Genomic DNA, 24,021 nt, shown 5'->3' on the forward strand with positions numbered 1-24,021 from the left:
GATATAAAAGTTTTAATAATTATTTTTTAATTATTATTTTTTGCCTTACAAAGTATTTAGTAAAATTAGTCCTAAACTAGTCTATAACTAATTTTAGAATTAATATAGATGAAAAGAAATCTAAATATTATATCTTAATGAACTTATAATAAATAGTATAAAAATGATTAATTTTTAATATTTCTATTTATTTAAAAATTAACCCTAAATTTAAAAACTAAATAAAAATAAATAATGAATCTAAATTAATTATATTTAAAAAAAAAGACTACTTAGACTACCTTATATATAAGTTTAACTTCGGATTATATATAGAACGGTAAGATTATATTACGATAAATATCGAATTAAGGTCTTAATAATTAATTTTTAGTTATTTTCTTACACACAGATGATAGACAGTAGACCGCGCAACTAGTACATAGCACAGCCTCTTCAGCGGCGATATTACCTAGACCTTGTAGGAAGGCCATCGCCTCTTTGCTGACGACGACTTGATGCTATAACTCTGTTCCTCTGGAATCAAAGCCTTGAAGACGCGCGTATCAACAGCCGAACAGCAGATTAAATGATAAAAGGAATTGCCCCGACTGTCCCTGTCCTTTTCTTGTCCGATCGAGGTTTCGAAAGAAAAACCCTAAAACAAGTTATTTTTGGCACGCCCCATCATCAGCTGCATCTCAGCCTTTGTGCCATGTGCACGCCATGTTCGGGTCATGTTGAAGGAGATGCAAGACATGCATGCGAGTGTGGATGTGAACAGAAAGAAACCAAGCACGTTCACCATATCCGATATCTCGACAAAGTGACAAGAGACTGGTGAACAACTTCGAAATGCCAAGACAACATCAACATGAACATCAAGATGCAAACAAACAAACCTCCACAGACAGCTGAGCATGTTTAAACAACGCTTTTGACCACAGTAGAATTATTATAATCTGATATATACCAAACCCTCACCCCCTTCCCCTCTACTTGTCCCAAAGACAACCTACGAAACCTCCTTACCCAACCTCTCCAACTCCTCTGTAATAAAGCTGCCCGCATTAAGCAATTCCGTACCACCATAAATCACCCTCCTCTTCGCGCGATCCCCCGTCGTCGTCCTCGCCGCCCACTCCTGCAAATTGCTATACTCGGCCGTGCTAGCACCGCCCACCATAAACACAATCGCCTCCGAGAACCCCTGTCTGCGCTGGCCAAAACTGGCCGTCTGGCCTGGGCCACTTGATCCTGGCAAGCCACCGGGCCCGCCCAGGGACGACCCGCCCGCTTGGGCCCGCATGGCAGACGGCTGGGGCATGGTGCCGCGCGCGTTGGCGCTGCGCGGGTCGAAGTAGAGATAGTGCTCCGTCTTGGCGATGGCCGAGGAGCTGGCGGCCGAGGGGTCCATGAGGGACTCGGTGATCTTGGTTACCGTGAGGTCGCGGTCTTCGGGGAGGAAGTTCTTGATGCCACCGAGGAGAGAGGCGACGTTGTTGGAGAGAGCGCCGGTGGGCACGCCGGTCTCCTTGAGGCGGTCGGTGAGACGGCTGGAGAGGTCGGAGAAGCGGTTGAAGAGGTCCGAGGACCCGGATTGTTGCTGGTTGGAGGATGAAGGATTGTTGACGGTGGTGAGCTGTGTCATCTTTGTTGTGGCGCGTACCCTGTGTGATGTCATTAGTAAGGATTGGATGGAAAGCCGAAAAGGGGTAACACTTACTGCTTGATGTAAGAGAGGCACGTTGTGTCGCAGCCCTTGGCCGCGAGCGCCTCCTCAAATTGCGTCCACTCCTGGCGAGAGACATCCTGTTCCGTGCTGAGGTACCAGATCACAAAGAGACGCAGGTAGTCCTCGGGCTTGCCCTTCTCCGCCGCCTTGATCTGATCCAACACTTGCGCCTTGGTTTGCTTGAACACGTTCTCCTCCAGTTGGAAGTAGTTATCCAACTGTCGGCTTTGAATCTCGCCAAGGATAGCAGCAAGGATGTTCATGTGCATATCCAAAGTGGCTTTTCTTGCGCGCAGTTCAGGCAGGAGTGTAACAGCTGCTTTTAGGTGCTGAGCGCTTGCGCTCGAGTCTTGTTCGAAATGATCCAAATCTCTAACGCCAGTCTTCTTTGTGAGAGCATCCGCCTCCTCCTTGTATTTCGTGAGTTCAATATCGATGTCCTCGGCAACCTAAGCACCCTGGTTAGTAGGCCATCCTCAGGGTATCCCATCTGCACTTTTTACTTACCTGGGGGAACGGGAGGCACGAATTCTTGGCCCAGAAGAAATCATCAGCAGCCAAATCATAGGTCTTCTTGTTGGTGCCCTTGGCCGGGTTATTGGAGTCAACAGGGCTCTCGATTGTGATCCGGTTCGATTCCGACAAACCAAAGACGTCGGCGCATAGGCTCTGGTAGGTCCACGAATGGGACAGCATGGGAATTAGGTCGATATTACGGTCCATGATAACGAGCAAGGGTTTTGGTGTTCCGGTGCTGGAAGCTGCTGCCCTGTGTGCTGAGAAGAGGTTGTCCTTGGAGTTGAGAATATGATCGCGAAGCTTCCGGTCCAATTTCGTCGCAACCATCTCAGCAGCAGCACCCCTGGGGCAGCGAATAATGGGAATGACGCCTAGTGTCACCACCACACTAAACAGGCCGCTGACGATCCTGTCGATGACCCTATCCAACTCCTCATCTTGTGTCTTTGCGCTGTTCAACGCCCAGTACGTATGCTCCTTCTGCATGCCCAAACTGAACAAATCGGGCTCGGGGACGATAAAGTTGAGATACTGGTCGAATATCTGGGCGATCTTCTCCGATGTGCCGGCTGCCGCGGTTTGCGCCGCGAAGTCCTCCAACAGTGGCCGCGGTACCGAGGAGAGGAAGTTGATGCTGGCAGAGTTGTAGAGGTTCTTCTGGAGATCATTGGTGATTTGCTGGAGGTTCTTGGAGTTCGGTTCGATAAGGTATATGGCATCGACATCGGGAATCGGTTGTCTGTTGGCCGCAATGGAAACGTGTAGTGTGACGCCCATGGATCGCAGGTCCGAGACCTGGAGTACTGGGCTGATGACATTGCGACCAAGCTCGTCAAAGACCAAGATCTTCCATGTGGGAATGTCCTTTAGTAAGGGGGCGGAAGCGGATTGGAAGCCATTAGAGTCGTCGCCGTCGGTCGGTTCGAGGGGTTGGTTGAGGTTCAGGAGCTTCTTGATCGACACTGGAGAGCATGTGTCAGTCCACCGCAAGACTGTCTGGCACTGAGAACATTGAGGAGAGAAAGGCAGCTGGACATACAGATCTGCTTGTCGCGCAGAGAATTCCCTTGTGTCGGCGCCATGTCTGTGTATTAAAGTGATTGATATGCCGGTCGGCAGGAAGTTCGTGAGAAGGAGGACTCGGGTCACGTCCGAGATGGCGTAGGCTGTCGAGGCAAGGTAGCTGCCGTCTTGCTGTCGCAGTAGTGGGGTTGGTGATCCCTTATGGAATTATCGCCAGGCTGGCCTCGAAGTTGTTGGCCTGTTGCAAAGAAAGAGTGCCGTGACTTTTTAAGGACGAAAGGGAAAACGTGTCAAAGTATTACAGCACGGAGTCCAGAATGTCTTTACGTGTGCAATTTGCAGAAAAAACAAGAAGAGATCTCCGTTGAAGCTATGTTGTCTTGTCTGGTTCGCAAGGTACCTCTACGGTTCTTGGACCAGTGGCCTCTCTCTGTCTGGGCTCCCAGTGGACTGTTACCCCTTCCCTTCTGCATCCGCTAGCCTTGCAGGAGGTACCGCCTTGAGAGCTTTCCCCCACAGTATGACGAGGATTCCGTTGTCGTCCTCCGATGTTCGATTGACACCGCAACCAGTTGACATCTTCCTGTCTCTGTGGCGTTTGCCTTTGGCTGTTCAATGGATGATTGAACCCGTGCGTGTCATCGCTGACATTTTACCATATCGTCCGTCTTATCTGCTCTCCATTTTCCAATGTCCAGAAAGATATGTACTGCTCCTGCCATAAGCGATTACAGCACTGGCACCTGCTGCGATTTGCACTGGCTCCTGCCCCCAGCTGGCACGAACCCACCCAGAACCCAACAAACGGTACTTTGGTACTTCCAAAGGTCCAACTTCCCCCTTCACTTGCCACGCGCACAGACCACAGAAGCTCTTGCTTCACGTGTGCAGATTGCGTGCCTGGGCCATTTTTTGGAGAAAGGCCCGTGGTCGGCCAGTGCCAGCGAGCGTCGGCGGCCCGTGAGCGCCAGCGTGCCAGCCAGTCAATGCACTCCCGTCACTGGCAACTCGTTGAGAAGCGCCTGCCCACTCGCGGCACTCATGCACTTGCCCAGTCGCAAGCGTCCCTTTTTATGAACGGCGGGACGCACCTGATTTGCGCGACCGCCGCTCACGTCCAACTTTTTCCTTTCAACTCGTCACCCTGACCTGACATCAGCAGCATCTCTCCTTTCTTCGACGACCAACTTGTCGCCCTGGTCGCCTTGTCGCATCGCCATCGTCGTACTTAATAATCGCGTCCTTTTCTTCGTACATCTTTCCCTTGTTCTGGCAAAGCTGTAAAGGCGATTTAAACGCGCAGGTTTTCTTGACCCCTCGGGCGTTTTCTTCTTGCGCGACCGTCATTCGGAACTCGTCTCTTTCTCCCTAGCAGCTGCAGTCGTCCGATCGACCTGCGGCCCTGGCTTTTGAAGATTAATATCGGTACCTGCCTGCTCAGCTGAGTTCAAGGTCAGGACCTCTCCGTTCTTTAACCCGGGATAGAGAGGAAATGCTGTAGCGAACTGCGATAACCTCATCGCTGTTGTCTTCCGCGCGCGCGTGGAGGAGATTCGTGACGAGTTGCTGCGGACACATTCAGGCACACGTAACCCAACAAGGAGCACGTGCCCCAAGGCGTCAGAACACCACGACAAGATCGTGACGAAAACATTCAGGGTATGCATCATCTTCACCTCTTCCCCAATCCTAACACCTCTGAAAATAAGCACAAGACCGTTGTATTCTACCATATCACATGTCCTGCATTTGCCTGTGATTCAAGCATTCTGGGCCCTGCAGTCAAATAAGGCTGTGAGTCGTCAAGAATTGCGAGTCTCGCAGTGCAAATCATGGGGTTCGTGTTAACCAAAAGGCCAACAAACCTCTCGCCAACATCCACCAAAAACGGTACAAGTAACCTGGGCTACCCACCACAGTACCTTGCGTCTTAATCCTGGCAGATGAAAAGAGGACAGAGCTGAGAGAGCAAAGAGAGAGAGAGAGACATGTGTGGGGAGAAATGCAAAACCAAACAACGACTTGGGGAGAGCAACACAGCACCTGGAAATGGCAATCCAGAGACTGCACAACTCTTTTCTTCTGAGAATGCACAGGGCCAGCAAAGACATCCCATCTTGATTGATATGCTGCGGTCATTTGATGAGCCTCTGGCAATGGCTATCATTGACACCCGGATCTATCAGCCTCGCCCCCTGGTTAATTGTCCCATGCACAACCTGAGATCCAGATTTCACATCTGCTGTGTGGCAGCCAGCCAGCAGCCAGCCCAACAAACACACACACACACACAGCCTGGGCCTGGAATTTCTGGGAGAAAGACAAGTGGATGGTGGCTGTTAGTGCTACTGGCAATACGCACTCCGGACAGCGAGCGTTGAGGGACTTCCACAGCACTGCCAAGGCCTGCGGGTCATGTCACTTTCTTAACAGCACTACTGCAACTGTTTGAACGGTGCTGTGCTCGCAGCCCCGCATACCTCATCCACGCCCGACAACCCCCACCGACTTCAACCACAAGCCCGTTGATGGAATCCGATTCACTTTGAGACGGGAACCTCACCTTACCCTCACCTTCACCTTTGTGTCCTCGGCGAAACTTGATTTGAGACGGTGGACATCACGACAGCCGAATCGTCGACCAAAGCATCGAACGGCAGTAAACTTGCCTCAAGCTCAATCAAGTCGCGTCGTGCGGTTTCCGGACATCCGCCGCGGCTGGCGACCTTGACTTCCCTCTCACCCTGGACGGTACCTCGACCACTGTTTACACCCCACATCACTCTTGAATGCCAACACTTTCCGCTACCAGGGGCAACCGGTCTTGCAACATTTCGACTTGCACCACCACACCACCCCGCCACCACCACTATCATCAGGAACAGTGCATTCTGAAACGCTATCCTACATATCAACATCAGCATCAACATCAGCTTGTCGCTGGGGCTTCGCTTGGTTTTGGCTGGCCTTGCACGTCGCTCTCTCTCTCCGGATCTCTCTCTCTCTCTCTTCTCTCTCAGGGTCTCTCTCTCTCTCTCTCTCTTCATCTCTGAAATCTTTCTCAGATTTCAGTCAGGACATGTGCGAGCTAAAATTTTTAGCTCACCATCTCCCACTCATTCACGCATCACACTTGGACTGCTGGCAACTTCTCAGAAGTTGGACTCTGTACCTGACGCTGACCCTCCTCTTCCCTAGCAGAAATTCACACGCTAAGCCGCTTTCAGCTTGGCATCCATTCTGATCATTGGAGCTAGCGCATTTTGTGCCCCACCACTCGACGTTGGAGACACCCCACTCGTGTAGCAAGGCAGCCACTCGTTTAACACAGTTTCCGGACTTGTTGTTAAGGGCACACCTTTGTTTTGTGCTTTGATACACCCAGTATCAACGACAAAGTGAGTTTCGACTGAGAGTATTCTGCTCAAAATTTCCCACTAGATTGACTTTGTCACTATCATACAAGTCTGTTGTGTAGATTTGGATCGGATGTGGAAAGACTCGTATTGCATGAGCCCATTGACTGACCACCCTCATTCTCCTAGCCCGTCGCTGCCCCTTTTCTGTTTGTTTGGATTCTTCCCTTTTGAGCTGAAGCCAGCAATCGTCGACTTCGCCAGCCATGGACGCCAGTCACCCCAATCACTCTGGGCAGTGGGACCCCAACTCCTTTGCGACAGAAAATCCATGGGAACAACAGTTCGCCTTCGCTCCTGAACATGGACACGAGAATGCGTACCACAACCCTGGTGCGTTCATCGACGCTCCACAGCAAGTGAATTCTCAGCTGGCCGGCCACGACACGCAAACAAATGCCTATGGTCACTACAACTACTACCCACAGAACGAGGCATGGACTGGACCCAGCCCTGCGTCTGCCCCTTATGCTCAGGAGCCATTGACTCAGGAGCATTATGCACCTGCCCAGCAGCACCCGCAGCATCAGCAACAGCACCCATATGGCAATCATCGCACCATTGACAGCCGGTTCGCTCTTGTTGACCTTCCACAGGAGACTGATTACCCAAACCATCACATTCAGATCCCCGAGAGGCAGGAGGTAGTCCAAGGTGGTTTTGGCCATGGCGCTGTTCCCCCGAGGCAACAGTCAGCCGATGGCTATCTTCAGGGGCATGTCTCAGAACAATGGCAGAGGGTGCCAATGGCGAGCTCAGGCTATGCTCCGAATGGAGAGTATCAAAATCCACTGGCAATGTCACAGCCTGTAAGCCACCAACAACCAGCTGTACATCACCCACAGCAGCAGCCTCAGCATCAGCCGCAACATCAAAGTCAGCAGCACCCACAGCTTCAGCAGCAGCAACAAAGGCAGACGCCCACGCCTACTCCTTATCAAGCTGGCCATGGCCCAGTCCAGGGAGGGCTCACGGGCTACCACCATGCCCAGGGCCACCATACCCCCGAGCCCCAACCGAATCAAGCTCACTTTATGCAACCCATTAACGGGCAACATCTCCAAAACCGCGCTTCTGTGGCACAACTTCCCGCCCAGCGAACCACTGCAAGCCCTAGCCCACTTGCTCATACACCAATCCAAAGCGCCCCAATACAGCAAAAACCTGTTCAAACACCTGTTCAGCAGTCAATCCAACCAAAGATTGCTCCCCGTTCCATGGCCCAGCCTACAGTGCAGCCAATGGTACAGCATGCAGTGCAACAGGTGGTGCAGACTCCCGCCCATCAGGCTGCTCAGCCATCACAGTCGACACCACAGCCCACGCCGCAGCCCACGCCGCAACCTCATGCACAGACCCTCTCGCAGGTCCCTCAACATCAGACAACACCACAACAGTTTGTCCTACATCAGCAGCCTAGTCAAACTCAAAGTTTTCAAGTTCCGATCTCACAGTCCCAGCCCGGTCAGATCCAATCGTTCCAGGCCCCGGCGCAGGAACGGGTGGCCCAGACTCAGACTGTCCAACAAACTATCCAATCTCCCCAAACTAACGTGATCTCGGGTGTAAAGCGACCCGGTGATGTACAGGAGACGCAGACCCTCGCCAAGAAACCGAAGGTGCTGCAACCAGCCTCCAGTGTTGCGAACCCCCAAGTCATCAGCTTCGCGAATAACAACTCGGCGAACCCTGGCTTCGCATCGGATGTAAATGGGCAAGGCGATGGTGGCGAGGTTGCCGGTCTCTTCACCGTAGATGAGGATCTGATTGACAAGGCAATCGAAACCCCGGGTTGCACTGTCCCAGGAGTGCCGCATCTCGTCATCGATGAATCCCCTGTCCAGCTCAAGAAGGGACCACCTACTAAACGATTTGTGACCATCGTGGCGAAAGCGGGCAAAGACCCTCTATTCCCCGGTCTTGATCGTGGCTGGACTCCCGCTGAGTCTCTCAGTAACCATGCTGAAGCATACCAAACTGCGAAAGAGGTGCTGGATCGTCAGAGAGCGGATATCAGGCTGGATATTGAGATGAAGCGAGCCAAAACAGAGTTGCCGGCTGACTGGTGGAAGAAGCTGTCCAAGGGTGAACTTGGAACGGATGCTAAGCAGCGCGGATCGCCCCCGCCCGAACCTACCCTGGCAGCCGTGAAAGCAGCCGAGCTGCTTCGTATTCATCCAGCACACAAGAAGAACAGGAAAGTTGTCGTTCACACAAGTAATGAATTCGGTGCGTTTGTTGCAGATAAGATTGCTGCCCTAAGGGCTGCACCAGCTTTCGAGAAGCTTGTGAAGGACGTAAAAAACAAGGGAAAGGGTTCCGCTACCCTCAAGCCTGCTGCAGTTGAGACGCTGAAGCAGTCTCTCCAGCCGTTCAAAACGGAGCTTGAAGCAGCCATTGTTGAGGGACTCAAAGTCGGAGACCCAGTAATCCTGCGGATGGTAGGCGAAAGGGGTATACTGCCTGTTCGTCTACTCAACCTCTTGATTCAACTCTTCAACCTCGGGGAGGCCACCTCGTCGTTGGCCAAGGCAGCCCTTCGCCTCTTTGGTTGCTTTACAAGCCTTACGCCGGAGCAACTCGAAGCTTGGAAATTTCAAACCACAAAGGGCAAACTTGAAGGGCTGGGCGATCCTGAAATCAATGAGTTGGTTGCGACTATCGTTGCAAATGCCGAAAAGAACGCTGGCAAGGAAAGTCCTGCGACCAAGTCAAAGAAGGAGGCGGGCAGCGAAGCCAAGAAAACATCCAAGGCACCAGTCTCAGCAACCAAGAGAGCTCGAGAGGATGATACCAATGGTGATTCACGCACCGCCAAGAAGCCTTCCACCGATGGAAAGCCCCGGGTAACGGCCATTTCAAATTCTACCAACAATGTCAAAGCTCCATCTACTGGTTCTAAGACGCCCCCAACTGCCGCCAAACCAGCCCCCAAACCCTCGGCAACAACACCCGCCGCGACCACAACAAAACCGCGTGCTTCCTATCTGCTGCCTGGCAAGGCTCGCCCAGCAGCAAAGCCAGCCCCGAAGCCAGAGCCTACAAAGGCCGAACCAGCGAAACCGCTGGTTAAGGCAGAAGTTGCAAAGCTATCTACCGCACTGTCTGCGTCCAAATCTAATGCCCCTCAGGCGGCATCCTCAGCTGGCAACCCGGCAAAGGCAACAAAGGCCAAGGAAGAGCCACAGCCCAGCTCCAAGTTTGCGGCACTCTTGGAGTCGATTTCTGCGCCCAAGAAGGTGAAGGCAGACGCATCACCTCCGGCGGAGTCTGCCCCTGACCCCAATGAGACGGAAGAACAGAGGAAGCGCCGCTTGCGGAAGGAGGAGCGCCGGAGACGTAACTTGAGGGTCAATTTCAAGAGCGACGACCAGCTGTGCCAGGTTAAGGAGTACACCTTATTCCCCGAAGAGATGGGCCACCGCCAGTCTCGCGATGTCCGATCAGATAGCAAGGACAAGCGGGAAGGCATGGCACTCAAAAAGGGTCATGCGGGTGAGCTTCGCCCTTGGGAGGAGCCCAACTCGGTTGATCTGGAAGTTCTTCCGGAGGAGGTGCGCAATAAAAGCTATGTCACCGTGGGTGGCGTAAAGACTTTCCGCACCGAGCAGCAGGCGTTCATGGACGATCGGGAGGCCAAGGAGCTTATGGTCATTTACACAGACCCTTCAGATATTCCGCCTACGCCTAAATCGCCTGCTTACGAGCCTTCACTTGATGACGGCTCTGGGTCTGATCTCCAGCTTCCTGCGGGTTTGGAGTACGACGAGCTTCGTCGCAGGGCTACCGATATGAAGAACTTTGGTGCTCATCGTTCAGTCTATGAGGCCAAGGCTCGGTTGGAGACTCAGTCGAGCCCGGGTTATGCTGACTTCTCTAAGACGATGAAGTCGCTTGACTCAATCACCAACTCGTATACCGGATATCCTATACCTGTACAGCAGCCTGCAGTCGTGCACGTAGCGCCTGTTGCTGCGGCTAAGCCTGAGGGCATTCCGCCTATCATTGTGCCAGTTTCAAACGAGTCTCCCGAAGTTCGTGATCAACGGACGTACGAGCTCATCTCCTCTGACAGGGCTCGGTACTACCGTGATCCGGAGCCTTATGATCCTGCCCGTCCCAAGACAGTACGTCGTCGAGACTACCCGGATCCCGTGGTTCAGAAGGCTGCGGACTATGTGGAGGAAATCGTGGAATATGTCAAGCGGACTGTACCCGAGATTAAGCAACAGCCTGTCCCAGCAGTTCCTGTCGTGCCCGCTCAGGCTCCAACTCCAGCTCAGGCTCCAACTCCAGCTCAGGCAGCTCAACCAGCGGCAGCCCCGGTAGACTACAGCGCAGCCTGGGCACAGTACTACGCCCAGCAAGCCCAGCAAGGACAGCAGCCGGATGCGCATGCCCTTCAACAACAACAGGCTTGGTATGCTCAACATCAGCAGCAACAGCAACAACAGCAGCAGCCAGGCGCCTTGGGTGCCTACCAACAACAGATCGCTCAGCTCGTTGCTCAAGGCGTCGATGTAAATGCCATCTTGGCTGCTCTCGCAAACCAACCCAACGCCAACCCCCAACAAGCCGCCGAGATCCAAGCCCTCATGGCCACCCTAGCAAGCGGCGGTCAACAACAACCCAACCAGCCCGCCGACCCTCAGACGGCCGAGTACATCGCCTCTTATATGAAGTGGGCAGCCGGAGCCGGTGGTCAAGGCGGCGCTACTCACGCTCAACCTGCCGCTCAACACGGCGGTTACGATCCCTACCAAGTTGGTCAAGCCTATGATCACAACGCTCGCGACAGCCGTGATCGCGACCCTAACTCTCGCGACCGCGACAGCAGTGGTTGGGACCAGCAGCCGCACCACGGAGGCCGCGACAACTTCCGTGATCGTAATGACAGCCGTGACGGCGGTCGTGACGGACGTGACGGTCGTGATTCTCAGCAACAACATCATCGCGGTGATAAACCCCACTGGAAGAGCAAGAAGAACCGTGGTGATCGCAACGGTGACGAGGTGCCTGATCATTTGAGGGGCATTAATCGCAGTCTGATTGGTACTAAGCAGTGCTCTTTTTGGGCACAGGGGAAGTGTGCAAAGGGCGATAAGTGCACTTTTAGGCATGATTGAGGGAGTTGTGGAAGCGGTTCTAAACATCGTTGTGGATCATTGAGGAGAGAGAATGGGGTGGTGAAGTATATGAAGGAGGAAAGCCAGGTCGTTACAGATTCGAAGTTTTGAGGATTGAGGAATGGATTTTGGACGACTAGAAGGACGACAGTCACTCGACGAACGAGGAAAGATGAAGAGAGTGTTTCGCTTGCTATCTTATCACAAGCAAAGCGAAGCCCAGTCAAGAAGAACCAGGTAACTTCGAAGGAATTAGCTTCTTCGCATCCAGATATTTATATCACTTGCTATCGAATTGTTCGATTATCTGCCAAAATGATTACTACCATGCTTCTTGAGTCAAGTGACTTGGGTCAAGTGACTAAGTAAAACGTAGTATGACGAAGAACAGCAGGACTGAGAGTAAGAGTAAGTGGTGCTTCGATATCGATATATTGGATAAAAGTAAGTTTTTGAGTAAGCCTGAGAGAGTAATTGGTGCTTCGTTCGGTATATTGGATAAAACCGACCAGTTCTTGGATACCTAACTAAGTCTTGTAGGCCCGGACGTTTCTCTGTTTGCCAGACCGCGAGTAGCAGCAGTAGTAGATGAGAGTGATATCTCCATGAATTACCAAACGCCATCTAGCCGGTCAGCCACTCAACGGCCTACCTGCACATCGTGTGGTGTTGGTGTTTGCTATCCTATCTCGTGCGTACTGATCCAAATCCCTATGTGAACGTATGGGCGTGTGGACGTGAGGATGTGCGGGTATATGAACAAGGAATCGACTAACCTGATCAAATGTTGATCACGAGAAGGACGACGATGATGGATGGTGGTATCAATCATGACTCTTCCTCCTCTTTGTGGATTCTGGACCAAGGTCCAGAGATGCTGCTCGTGATGCTCAAGCCTCAAGATACTGAAGATGCTAAAGATCCCCAGGTTGCTTACTCACTCACGTACGCCGGTCGACATCACAGTTATATTCTACTTCCTATGGTCTCTCACACTCTCAAACTCTGGGCCGTCTCGGCCGTTCTTCAACCCAAGCGTAGAGAGGTAGAGAGGTAGAGAGGTAGAGAGGTAGAGAGGTAGAGAGGTAGAGAGGTAGAGAGGTAGAGAGGTAGAGAGGTAGAGAGGTAGAGAGGTAGAGAGGTAGATGACTCCTGGGTCTGGAGAAAATCACTCGACATATCAAGGAGGAGAAGAGGGGCTCACGAAAGAATTAACTGGACTAGCTGACTACATGGTTGGATCCCTTGACTTATCCATTTGAGATTGTTAGCTTCGTCAGGCAGTCAACTCATCCAGCTCCGCAAGGATGTATTTACAATGGCCCGTGGCTCAAGAACCCGCGGGCAGATATACTCAACGTCACGACCCTACTTTTTGATGAGGATCCGAGTTGACCACCCTACCGGTGGAAACCCTCACATATATGTATTGTCAAGAACTGATTGGTAGGCATCAAGCAGAATACAAGAACGGGAACAGCAGTGTGAACTCAAGAATCATTCAACGCTAGACTAGAGAGGTTGATAGCGGAGCACCCAAGATCCTTTGTGACGGTGATCATACATTTGGTTGCGAAAAGTGACCCATAACCAAGCAGCCATATAAGCAATCGACTTGAAACCATCGATAACCACTAGTAGGGATTGTCTGCCACGATACTATTGTCCTTGTCCTTGTCCGGGATGTTCGACAAAGTGGACCAAGATTTAACGTAGAATATACCATTGAACCGTTTACAAAACCAGTACAACTGACAACTGGCATCTAGGAAGCCAGCAAGAAAAGACCATTTGAACACACAGCAGCCAAGACCTTGTACCCATGTAGAATCCGAACAAAGAAGTCAACCAAAACCAAGATCTCCATACCCATATCCTTCCACCTTCTCAACCATTCAAGGTCTCCTCAACGGGGCCGTGAACTAAAACTCAGACAAAGGTGGGTGCAGTGTAAACCAATGCGCCGAACATCATGGCACCGGTAGCTACACCTCCGAGGGCAACATAGCCGACCCGCTCGGCAATGTTGCGCAACCGTTGCCTCTTGGCTGGTCTATCACTGTCGTCATCGTTAAGGCGAACAGTCGATGTAGCGACCGAGACAGGCAAATCGAGCGACTCAACTGTCACTGCGATTTTTGTCGCTGCCTCAGTAGAACCTTCCATCGGTTCGTTGACTTCCTTATCCTCAGTAGAAGATTCGATCGGTTCGCCAACCTCCTTGTCCTTATCGACTTCCATGACTTCCATGAGTTCCATGACTTCCTCTCTTTCGTTTGCGCCACTTGCTTCGGACTTCTGTACTTCGCTAGCGTGCCATGCAAGCTCTTCCTCGGTGCTAGACGAGATAGCCTCTGCCTTTCTCTTTCCTTTGCCTACTGGGGCATTCTCATCCATGATGTCGGAGATAGCGAGGCGTGAATACTCCCTAGCGACGGGCGAAGATTGCATCACGATTACCTTGTTCTCCTTCCGAGCCTCAAAGAACTCTGCTTTGTCAGACGGATACCAGGGAGCTTCTGCCGTTCCTGCCACGGGTCCATTCAGTGGTTTGTGGATCGGGGAAGCTGCTTCGGTATCTCCCGCCGATTTGTTTGACTTGGGAGTAGCCAGCTGAACATCGCGAGGATGAGTGAAGGATAAAAACAATGGATGATCGACAGGATACGCTGCTGACCGCATATCTACAGGAGAGGCGGAATTGATTGGAGAGGTATTGCAATTGATGGCATCGCCACTTATGTCCGGAGTAACGAGGCGATTGATGCCATGGCCCTTGTCGTGGTTTGGTTCAGCCTCAATCTTAGATGTCGGACCAGTCACAACATTGCTGAGGTCTGGCATGGCCCAGTTGCTAGAAGGCTCCATCCCATAAACTCTTTCCGCCTCTGACTCTACATCTGAATCCTGGCCAACGGAAAAATCCGAATCGGACTCAGAGTAGGGGTAATCGTACTCGAAGCCTCTTTCAGAGGAATCGCCATCTAGGATATAGTTAGAAACAAGGCCCATTTGCGAATATTTACTCAACACTTACCACCACCCAAATTTCCTCCACTCACTTCCGAGCCAGCAGACTCAGGCTCATACTCAGGCTCATAATCAGAGCTCATCTCAGAGTCCCAATCATCATCATAAGATGCAGCGCGATACTGCGATGCAATGGGATGCTGAGATGCAGTGGGTTGAAGGGCACCGACGTTCTGGGGCCAAACATTCTCTCCATCCGATCCACAATTGCTACAGTTGCTGTCGTTGCTGTCGATAGGGCTCTTCGGAGGTTGTGTGAATGCAATGTTCGGCTGTGATTGAGAGCCATTATTTTGATGGATGTCGTCCATTTCATCACTCTGGCACCAGTTTATCTCGTAGTCGTCATCCTGATCCAGATCGATAACTTGCTTCTGCGGGTTTGTGATGACATTGCCAGAGCCGACAGGGTGAGTTAGGTCAATCACCTCGCCCTTCCAGCTTCGCCCAGCTAGTCCACGTGCCGCCGATTGGGTGCCCTGCATCGACGGGTCAATGTTGGAGTCTTCGTCTTGGTACTCCATGTCGGAGTCTGATGCGTCGGGTACTTTGAATGTACTTGAAGCCCTCGGACTATTCCATGTTAGCATTGTATAATGCGAAAGTGAGGGCAACGAAGCATTTGCTCGATGATCGCGCGAGAAGCAATGTTGACGTTGTATTGCTGTCTGCTAGGTTTGTAAAACTTACCGAGTAGTATCCGGCTCTGGCTTCGCTTTAGTGAGCTCGATATACTCGAGACCTACTTTAACGATTGTAGGTGGGAACGTCTTTTTTCTCATGATATCGACGCCAAACCGGATGTTATCGCCGTCTTTTATTTCGACGAGATCGTCTTTCTCAAGTCGCTGGTCGTTTTCATTGATATAGGTTCCGTGGAGCGAGCCAAGGTCCCTTAATTTGAGCCTCTGCAAGATGACCATTACACATTAGCAAAGGAGCAGGCAGATGGGCCCGCTGGGGAGGGAGGAGTAAGCCAACCTTCTGGGCAAAATCAGCGACGATCTCGGCGTGCTGTCGAGACATCACCGGGCTGTCATACCACCCGTTCTGTGAACTGGGTACAAATCCTTTCGCGGACAGTTTGGAAGAGCGGCCGATTTTCAACGTCGGATTCTGGTTGTCCAAGACAATGTACCGTCGCGAGAACGGATGGTCAGTGTAAGGATGCTGTGTTAACGAGATCGAGAATGCTGGGAGGAAGTTAGCACCGAATTAGCCGAGGACTCGCCCAGGAGGGGAAGGAGGCGTTTCTAGCCCTGATGAGTAGGTTTTGAGTGGACGTACCAGGCAGATTGCCAGTTGAGGCCGGCTCAGAGTTCGTGACCATCTTGAACGTGTCAAGAATGGAATCGCTACAATTCTGCGCAGTTTCCTTCGAGGAAGTTAGACAAGTGGTGATCCTGTTTCTTGTCAGGAAGAATCCTGATCGAGGCGGGACAGCAGGCCGCAGAGAGGTGATACCCGAGGTGCCGGACTGCTGGTGTGTTGAGAAAACGTTCAAGGCAGCAGAGCGCAGTGCCAGATGCGATACCAGAAGCAGCACAGACCGAGCCGAGGAGTGAGAGACTGGAAGTGCGTGCAGTGATTGAGCAGTGATGGTGGGGTGAAACGTGCTTTCTGGGTTGATGTGAACTCGAGGTCTGCTACAGGTGAAGGAATGATGACCAAACAAGACGCAGCAGCCCGTAGCTAAGGTATCTGCAGACTGCAGCTGGAGGGCGGGGTCGAACGTGATTTCGCAGCGAGTCCAGCAAGACGGTCCTGTTGATGTGGAAGTTGTCGCTGGAAGGTTGAAAAGGAGCAGGAAGGAACGACGCTCAAATCGAGAAATGGATCAGTTAGTTGTGTTGGATAAAGGAGGTTGCGACTGGCAAGAGAGACGGATTCGGTAGTCGCACTTTCAAGGGTGCTTGCCCAGGCGACCGCCGACTTGTACCTCGAAATGGGAAAGAGCACTCCTCCTTTAGATAGCGAAAGTGCGGGGCCAGGGGGCTGCCTGATACACCGACCTGGGACCTCCATCTGGCCATGTCCACCTAGAGGTCACGGTACGTGTCGGGCAGCTTCTCCTGTCTCTTACAATTGGTGATACAAATGTGAATGCAATGATTTGTTCTGATTATCGTGCTTCGTGGCAGAGCAGATCACAGCGCTCCATCTTCCTTCATCCATCATGCCGTTTACCTTGGTGGAAGCACTCGAGCCATGGAAGCTGCACTCGAGCCGCACAACTAGGCCGCATCTACGAGGCACCAGGCTACCAGCAGGCAGGCAGACATCGAGTGGGAATGGACGGACACATGCGGTTACACAAGCTTGAGCTTCTTCCGTCGGATCTGTTTGTGCTCCGACTTGACCCCCTCCTCCCTTTGGTCCCTTCGTTCGTTTGCCAACGAGCCGGGCAACAACTGAGTCAGACTGGAGCCCTGTCACAACGATATGGTACCCGCTGTTTTTGATTTTTATTAACAATCCAAAATCCCCATGGCATTCATCATCCGGCGGCTTGTAATCGGTCAACTCCAGTGTTGATCATGTTTGAAAGCCGACGAGTTGTCGTCGGTTGAGACTCATGATGCCCCACTCCTGTTGCATGCTCCCCCAAGTGAACGACGACGGGACTGGACGGGAGAGCTACGAAGTGCGGATAATGCGGAGCTATTGCTGGGAACAAAAGGACCGGGGAGAGCAGGGAGAGCAGGGCGGACAAGGGGCGGGCAGCTCATGGCACGGGCAATGGAGTGACGGCACGTTGGTGGGGAAGAGGGGCGTCAGTACCTATCTTATCGCTTGCAAGGGCAGAGAGGGGGATTCACCGATCCGAGACTCTCTCGAGACAACACCTTCTGTCGTTTCACGAATTCCATCGGGTGCCGCTCTTGTTGAACCTACCAGCAGTTCCTGTTTGATTTCCATGTCTTTTTTTGAGGCCGATTATGGATGATGAATGCTCGTGTTGGGCTCGGATGTTGAAAGGCTTCCCCAGGCCGTAAAGGTGCTCAGTGACAACCGGAGGATCCAACCCTAACCGCTTTTGGTTAGTGCGTTCATGGCTCATATGCAAGCACTTAAACCACATCCACGAGATGGATGGCAAGGCAACCAAAGGAACCTAGGTACACGGAGGGACTGGCACAAGATTAACCGCTTCAGTTTCCAAAGGTTGTGCTAATTTGAGTTGTTGACTAACAGCCCAGTGAGGAACATTAGAAATCTTCATGAGTTCACATGTGATATCGACAACCGCTAACGAGAGAGGTTAGCTCCCGATTTGAGAAGCACAGGATTGCTCTGGAATTTCAAATACAGTAACAATTGAGTAATACATCGGAGCTGGCAAGATTGTCTTTTATTTGACGATTGCACATCCGGACATGTTGCTCTGCCGCTGTTCGGACTTTGGTTTTTCTTGCGATGCTGTTGTCGGTTCCCGTGCCAGGAATGTGGGATGCTCAGTAGTGACCCACCGAGATCTCCACCTATCATCATACAAAAAATAAGCGCCTAGTCTGCTACGGTCTCAATGCTGGTTGAGTAGTTCTAGCGACACCTAAAAGAGGCTTATACCAGCACATATTCGGTTGAGTCACAAATCACGATGCCATTCAAATCCTCAAACTATTGAACAACCATGTCACAGCAAGAAGGCATTTGTCATTCACAAGGCAGAACAACAAACGAGAATATCAGAAATCGTGGCTGGTGCACACTAACAGAATGGGCCAAGCAATAAATCGTACGGTCTTGGCTCCGGCCACCGTTCGCCACTGCATCACCGTGCCCCTGGTCTCTCTGGCCCGCCTCAGTGCGTCATGCGTCACTCGTTCCCGGGCCCTGCAGCGGACGGGTCCCGAACTGCAATTCCAGTTGTTGATCCGCACATTTCTTCTCCTCTACAAAAACAAAATATTTTCCCGTCAGGACCAAGGAGAATCATCACCCGCCGTCTTATCCAGCCAACTTTGCCTCCGAATTTCAAATACCGACGACGGCACAATCCTACCTTCGACTTTATAAAAAGCACACCCTCCCCGTATCTCATGGATTTTATGCTGAATACGACCTACTCATTCGAAAAGTCAGCAACTGCGATCAACAACTACAACGACCATTCACCACCCATACACCAACCCGAGAAGTGATAGCCTTACGCGGCAAGCGATCGGAACTGCAAAAGACGACGACCGCCTAAACGAAGAATCTCAAATTTCTTCTCCGACAAACGCTGCATCCAGCACACACCCAACATCATGCACGATTTACGCAAGAAAGCCCTCTTGGAGAGTGGCAAGACCGTTTCACGGAAGGCTAGAGCGCGGCCCGATCCCCCACGCTCTACTCTCTCCCCCGGCAATGGCTCTCCCGCAAGCTCGCGGCCCGGCTCACGGGCAACCTCAACGGCGGGGTCTCGAGCTGGAAGCCGTGTCCCCTCCGAGGACGAAGCGAGTGACTACGAGTACGACGACGCCATGACTATGAGCAGCGCCAACTCGGTGTCTGGCGAGGATGTTTACGAGGACGATACAAACAAAACGTGGCCGGAGAGGCTGCAAGACCGTATTGCGGAACTTCAGGATCGCAAGAGAAGCAGCGTTCAGGGCCGCGAGGCTACGCTGAAGGCATACGTACACATTCTGAAGCATCATTTTGCCCAGAAGTACATTGAGAAGAACATTTCCGACATCAACGCGGCCCTCCTCCGCAGCATCAGGAGCGGGAGTAGCGATCAGGAACGCCTGCTCGCTCTCAAGGCACTTACAGCCACCATCCTTACCTGCCCCACGGAGACGGTATTTGATCATGTCTTTTCGGCACTCAAAGTAGCCTGTGAAAACGGAGAGGAGGACAAGATCAAGGTCGAGGCCATCACCGCTCTTAGCATCGCCGTGACCCTCGGGGGCGGTTCATCCAGCGCAGCAGAAGAAGTTCTCGACTTCCTCCTTGAAATCATCGAAAGCGACGGCCAAAGTGTCGGTGCCCCCGACAACGGTAGCGTCGTAGCAGCAGCTCTCCAAGCCTGGGCGTTTGTGGCCAGCTACGTGGACGACTTGAGCGTGCAGAGCGACCAAGCCATGGAGGCCTTCATGGAGCAGCTGGACAGCACTGACAGCGACGTCCAAACGGGTGCCGGCGTCAACATTGCTCTGCTATTTGAAGCTGCCCGCGACTACGAAGAAGAGACGGGCGAGAGCTCAGACATGCAGTACAACCAGCACAGGATCATGACCCGCATGGCGGAGATCGTCCGCGACTCTTCCAAGACGGTTTCAAAATCAAACCGGAAACAACTGAAGGCCAACTTCCAAAGCATCATCACCTCTTTGGAACGTGGCCTGGGTCCGGGATATTCGACTGCCGGTCGCGGTGCGGCGAATCCCCATACGGGAGGCTCCAAGTTGGAGATAAATGCCGGAGGCGAGGAGGACTTCGTCGAGTTTGGATACCGTGAGAAGCTGCGGATTCATAACCAGTCTCTAATTATTGATACTTGGTCACTACACGCTCGCGTGGACACCTTGAAGACTGTCCTCGGTGGCGGTCTGGCGACACAATATATCGAGAACCCTGTGGTTAGGGAGGTTCTGAAGGGTGCGGACGTGGAGTATATAGCCAAGACTACCAAGAGGAGGTAGCTCTGAATGATACTGGGATGGGAAATGAAGAAGGAAGGGGGGTTCAGTACATGACAGTATTAGGTGGCATTGTTACTTGGTTTCTCTTTGCACGCATTTCTAGTTGTCAACAGGAGTCTTGGTATATCATTACTGTCTTTGCAAGGCTTTGTCGATTGTTTTTTATTTTCATCACATCTTATCATTCTTACTGCTCGATTTATACAAGTAGAGTTATGAGCCACAGCTCAGATAAGATGCTACGCCGATCAGCTTAGGTTTTCCTCTTCAACTACATCTTGCGTCCATTCGGATGCCAACACCTGTTTTTGGACAATGGTTGTCATTGTATCAATGATCTGAGCTTCGCAATATCAACAGTTCCTCCAGCGACATAGATGACCTTCGATCCCGTCTGAGCTCGTGTAAACACTGGATATCAATATTTTTCACGACAATTCAGGTCGTGTGTTTCCAACCAGCAAGTCCAACTGCAGTGCAGTCATCATCTGCTCCAAGCAATACCCTAGAAGTCCCCGGGCGTAAGAGCGCACAACTTGAAGTCTTTCTTCCAAAGTACACATCACAACTGTTCGAGCGTCTTCGGGCTACGTAAATTATTAATGCACACTATAAACTCGAGTTGTTCATTGTCCCAGGCATGCCCCATGTCTCGCAAGCCCCTCATGTAATCTCCAACAGCTTCGACGAACGATTGCGAGGGTAAGAGATCTGGTCCAGTTTATGGGCTTGTGGTACCCCCGTAATACTATACGAAACGCAGATGCAAACGAGCGAGGAACTGACTGCCTTGTCTACGATATCATTCTACCGTCAAATTTCAAGTCTACATACAACTTGGGTGCCGGTCGGGAGACTCGACTCGACTCTGAAGGGAGTTACCGTTTCATCAACCTCCATAATGAATGGTAGCAGGTAATAAAGGTGGTTGTAACTTGATCCCGAACGTCATTAGCGCCAAGCATACCCGACTACATAGGTCCAACAGGGGCAACGATCCGAAAACGTGGGAGAGACCAGTTCAGGAACCAAATTCAGCTAGCTAGCTAAACAAGGGCACCAAGAAGGCTCAAGGGCTGAGTTGTGAGCTGGGAACAGAATCAGGGCAGTCGGTCAATCTGTCGGTGATCTTCTCTGATCTTTTTGGCTTCCAGTGTTGGTGATAGTGACGGTACCTGGCAGCAGTTACTTGCTTATTAGCCGCGGCAGCAGCACAATCATCATCTGCAGCTCTGCCCTGCCCTGAACTCGGGACTCCTGGAGGCCTGTGCAATTTGTTTACCATTGATTGCGGGGCTACCGTTTCACCGTTTCGTTTTCTTGGGCCCGAGTTGGACAAGGCAACTGAAGGTGAGACGGTGAAGACGGAGGGGAAGACGGGAAACGGGACCAGCTCCGAACTGAAGCGGGCTGGCGGGTGAGTGAAGCTGATCAACACCCCCTTGACCTTGGATGGCTCGAGCTCTGGATCCAGTTTCGGTCGTCCCCAGCCGCCGGGAGGATCCACTTCTTTTTTACTTTTTGGGGATCATCCCCCATGCTCGTAGGTTTCTTGTTTGTGGCTGGTAAAGTTCGCTTTCGAGTTGCTTGCTGATGTCTTGTCTCTTGTTTTGATATGCTGTATCAATCATCAACCGGGCCGATGGGAAGGGAGGAGGGAGGTGGTTGAAGATGAGTCTCTGAAGAAGGGATTGAAGAATTGACGGAGGGATAACCACAGAAAAGAAGAAACAGAAGCAAGGGGATATTGTAAACCAGGCTGTGCCACAATGACCGTTTACCTGAGCTTTCCAGCGACTCGTTTTCCATTTTATCATGTCACTGCCCTTTCGAAGGGGAGAACTTGAACGGAGCTGAGCTGCATAACGCTGCAGCAAGGCACCTCATAGCACCCCTGACTCCCACGCGCAATTGGCCGATAACCGTCGAGCATGGCCAGCACATCAAGCAAGGCCGGCCGTCGTCAGGCAAACCTAGGCGAATCAAGCCGTCCATCAGGCAGTCGAGAAGATCAGGAAGGGAATGGAAAGAGAAGAACAAGAAGAAGAAGACGTGATGGATGAAACGGAACCAAGGCCGTGGGATGGTGAAAGTGACTCGACTGAGAAAAAAACGTGCTGTTGTTGCTGACGCTACTGCAGCTGTGGAAGTCGAACGTGAACCCATTCGGGAATCGAGCCAAGATATCCATGTGGGCGAGTCCCGTCCAGCTCCCCCAGTCCCAATTCGAACGCGGGCGCCGACTTTTGGCTCCTCTCCCAGACTCCCACCGCTCATTCGTCCCTCGCAAAAAGACTTGGGCTCACCACCGAATTGCCCCGAGGAGGAGAGCACCAATCCAGAGGCACCAGTCACTTTTTTCCCTCCCTCACACGTCAGTCGTAAATCTGCAGCAGCAAGTCGGGAGGTCGGGTTGTAAACAGATTCCCAAGAAGGGTCCAGGTTCCAGTGACGGACTTCACTAGGACCATCTTTTTATTATCCTCTCACTTTTTTGTGTGCTTCCCCTGCTGCTGCCAGCCTGCTCTACACGTTGGCAGGTATCTATAGCTCGACATATCGCATCCACCTCCACCTGGCACCCGAACGAGCGGAGAAATCTTGAATGATCGCTTGCGACACGCTTCCATTGCATGCGACAAACATTACTAGACCGACCACCTTTGAGGCCTGCAGCACGCACACGAGGAGACGATTTACTTTCCATCTGCTCGGAATCCTGAACTAAGCCCGCCCTGGCCGATACATACAAGCGCGCGCGCATAGTGTAGAGGAAGTTTGAGGACGATACATATCGTACCTTACCGACCCTCTACCCTCCTCCATCTGGTACGTACCTTTGACATACCTTTAATCTATCAAACCCCCCAATGCCTCGTGTCAGCATCGGGCTGGACTGTCCTCTTAAAAGGGTTGTCCCATTGCTGCCCATATGCTGCCTCAAGTGCAGGGCAGGATTGCGCCGCCTCTCGATTTTTACGGGACGGAGCACCGCCGCCTACCTTGTCGCTAGCCTGCCTCCTTCCTGCCCTGTCATCCCATCCTATTGTTTTCCTTGGTGCGCGCTTGGCTCCCGTCAGGTTCAGGTTCCATGTTCCCTCCCCTTGCCGATGCCGTATGTGCCATCATCTCAATCACACTGCAACTGCAACTGCACTGCACTGGGACTGACTACGGCGCACCTTGGCTAGGTTGCGCTTCCGTTTTCCAGTTCCAGTTCCAGTTCCCTCTTCCAGTCCTGTCTCCTCCTCCCCTCCATCCATCCAGCCTCTCCTCCTCCACTACCCAGTACTCATCCACACAACCTCTGTCCAAGAGAGAGAGGCGCACAGCTTGCATCTTACGCCGCCTCTCAGTTGGCGTCCCCAGTCAAACCAATCTGTTGGCTTTGCCATTCTCTGACTGTTTCGCAATTCTACGCTTCTACGAGACGAATTAGCAGCTTACCCTGATTTCGTTGGTCCAGCTTCCAGTTTTTCTCTGACCACCAGATTTTCCCGCAACCACCAGATGTCGCCCTGAACGGATCGAATAGAGAGACCGCGCAGCTTCGACTC

General features: G+C 52.0%; 6 protein-coding genes across 6 annotated transcripts; 2 read left to right on the forward strand and 4 right to left on the reverse strand.

Annotated features, from left to right (window-relative positions):
- Positions 1-506: 506 nt before the first annotated feature.
- On the reverse strand, positions 507-944 carry B0H65DRAFT_136216 (uncharacterized protein). The gene has a single exon (XM_062820874.1). The coding sequence runs from the start codon at positions 899-901 to the stop codon at positions 638-640; it is 264 nt and encodes an 87-aa protein (XP_062685126.1). The 5' UTR covers positions 902-944; the 3' UTR covers positions 507-637.
- Positions 507-3,676, reverse strand: B0H65DRAFT_459164 (Sec1-like protein). The gene is made up of 4 exons (XM_062826442.1): positions 3,273-3,676; positions 2,222-3,195; positions 1,706-2,163; positions 507-1,649 (listed from the first exon to the last, which is right to left on the reverse strand). Exons 1-4 carry the CDS (start codon positions 3,313-3,315, stop codon positions 995-997), a joined length of 2,130 nt encoding a protein of 709 aa, XP_062685125.1. The 5' UTR covers positions 3,316-3,676; the 3' UTR covers positions 507-994.
- Positions 3,677-5,735: 2,059 nt separating this feature from the next.
- On the reverse strand, positions 5,736-6,517 carry B0H65DRAFT_136231 (uncharacterized protein). Its single transcript, XM_062820875.1, has one exon. The coding sequence runs from the start codon at positions 6,301-6,303 to the stop codon at positions 5,833-5,835; it is 471 nt and encodes a 156-aa protein (XP_062685127.1). The 5' UTR covers positions 6,304-6,517; the 3' UTR covers positions 5,736-5,832.
- B0H65DRAFT_136232 (uncharacterized protein) lies at positions 6,518-12,136 on the forward strand. Its single transcript, XM_062820876.1, has 2 exons — positions 6,518-6,654; positions 6,802-12,136. Exon 2 carries the CDS (start codon positions 6,879-6,881, stop codon positions 11,796-11,798), a length of 4,920 nt encoding a protein of 1,639 aa, XP_062685128.1. The 5' UTR covers positions 6,518-6,654; positions 6,802-6,878; the 3' UTR covers positions 11,799-12,136.
- Positions 12,137-13,645: 1,509 nt separating this feature from the next.
- B0H65DRAFT_136269 (uncharacterized protein) lies at positions 13,646-16,339 on the reverse strand. The gene is made up of 5 exons (XM_062820877.1): positions 16,116-16,339; positions 15,810-16,021; positions 15,519-15,736; positions 14,836-15,401; positions 13,646-14,782 (listed from the first exon to the last, which is right to left on the reverse strand). The coding sequence occupies exons 1-5, from the start codon at positions 16,156-16,158 to the stop codon at positions 13,728-13,730; spliced, it is 2,094 nt and encodes a 697-aa protein (XP_062685129.1). The 5' UTR covers positions 16,159-16,339; the 3' UTR covers positions 13,646-13,727.
- A 2,625-nt stretch (positions 16,340-18,964) lies between these two features.
- Positions 18,965-20,889, forward strand: B0H65DRAFT_136356 (interferon-related developmental regulator-domain-containing protein). The gene has a single exon (XM_062820878.1). The coding sequence runs from the start codon at positions 19,082-19,084 to the stop codon at positions 20,462-20,464; it is 1,383 nt and encodes a 460-aa protein (XP_062685130.1). The 5' UTR covers positions 18,965-19,081; the 3' UTR covers positions 20,465-20,889.
- The last annotated feature ends 3,132 nt before the right edge of the window (positions 20,890-24,021 follow it).

Source organism: Neurospora tetraspora, assembly GCF_033439725.1.
Source record: "Neurospora tetraspora strain CBS 560.94 chromosome Unknown B0H65scaffold_2, whole genome shotgun sequence".
Taxonomy (NCBI): Eukaryota; Fungi; Ascomycota; class Sordariomycetes; order Sordariales; family Sordariaceae; genus Neurospora; species Neurospora tetraspora.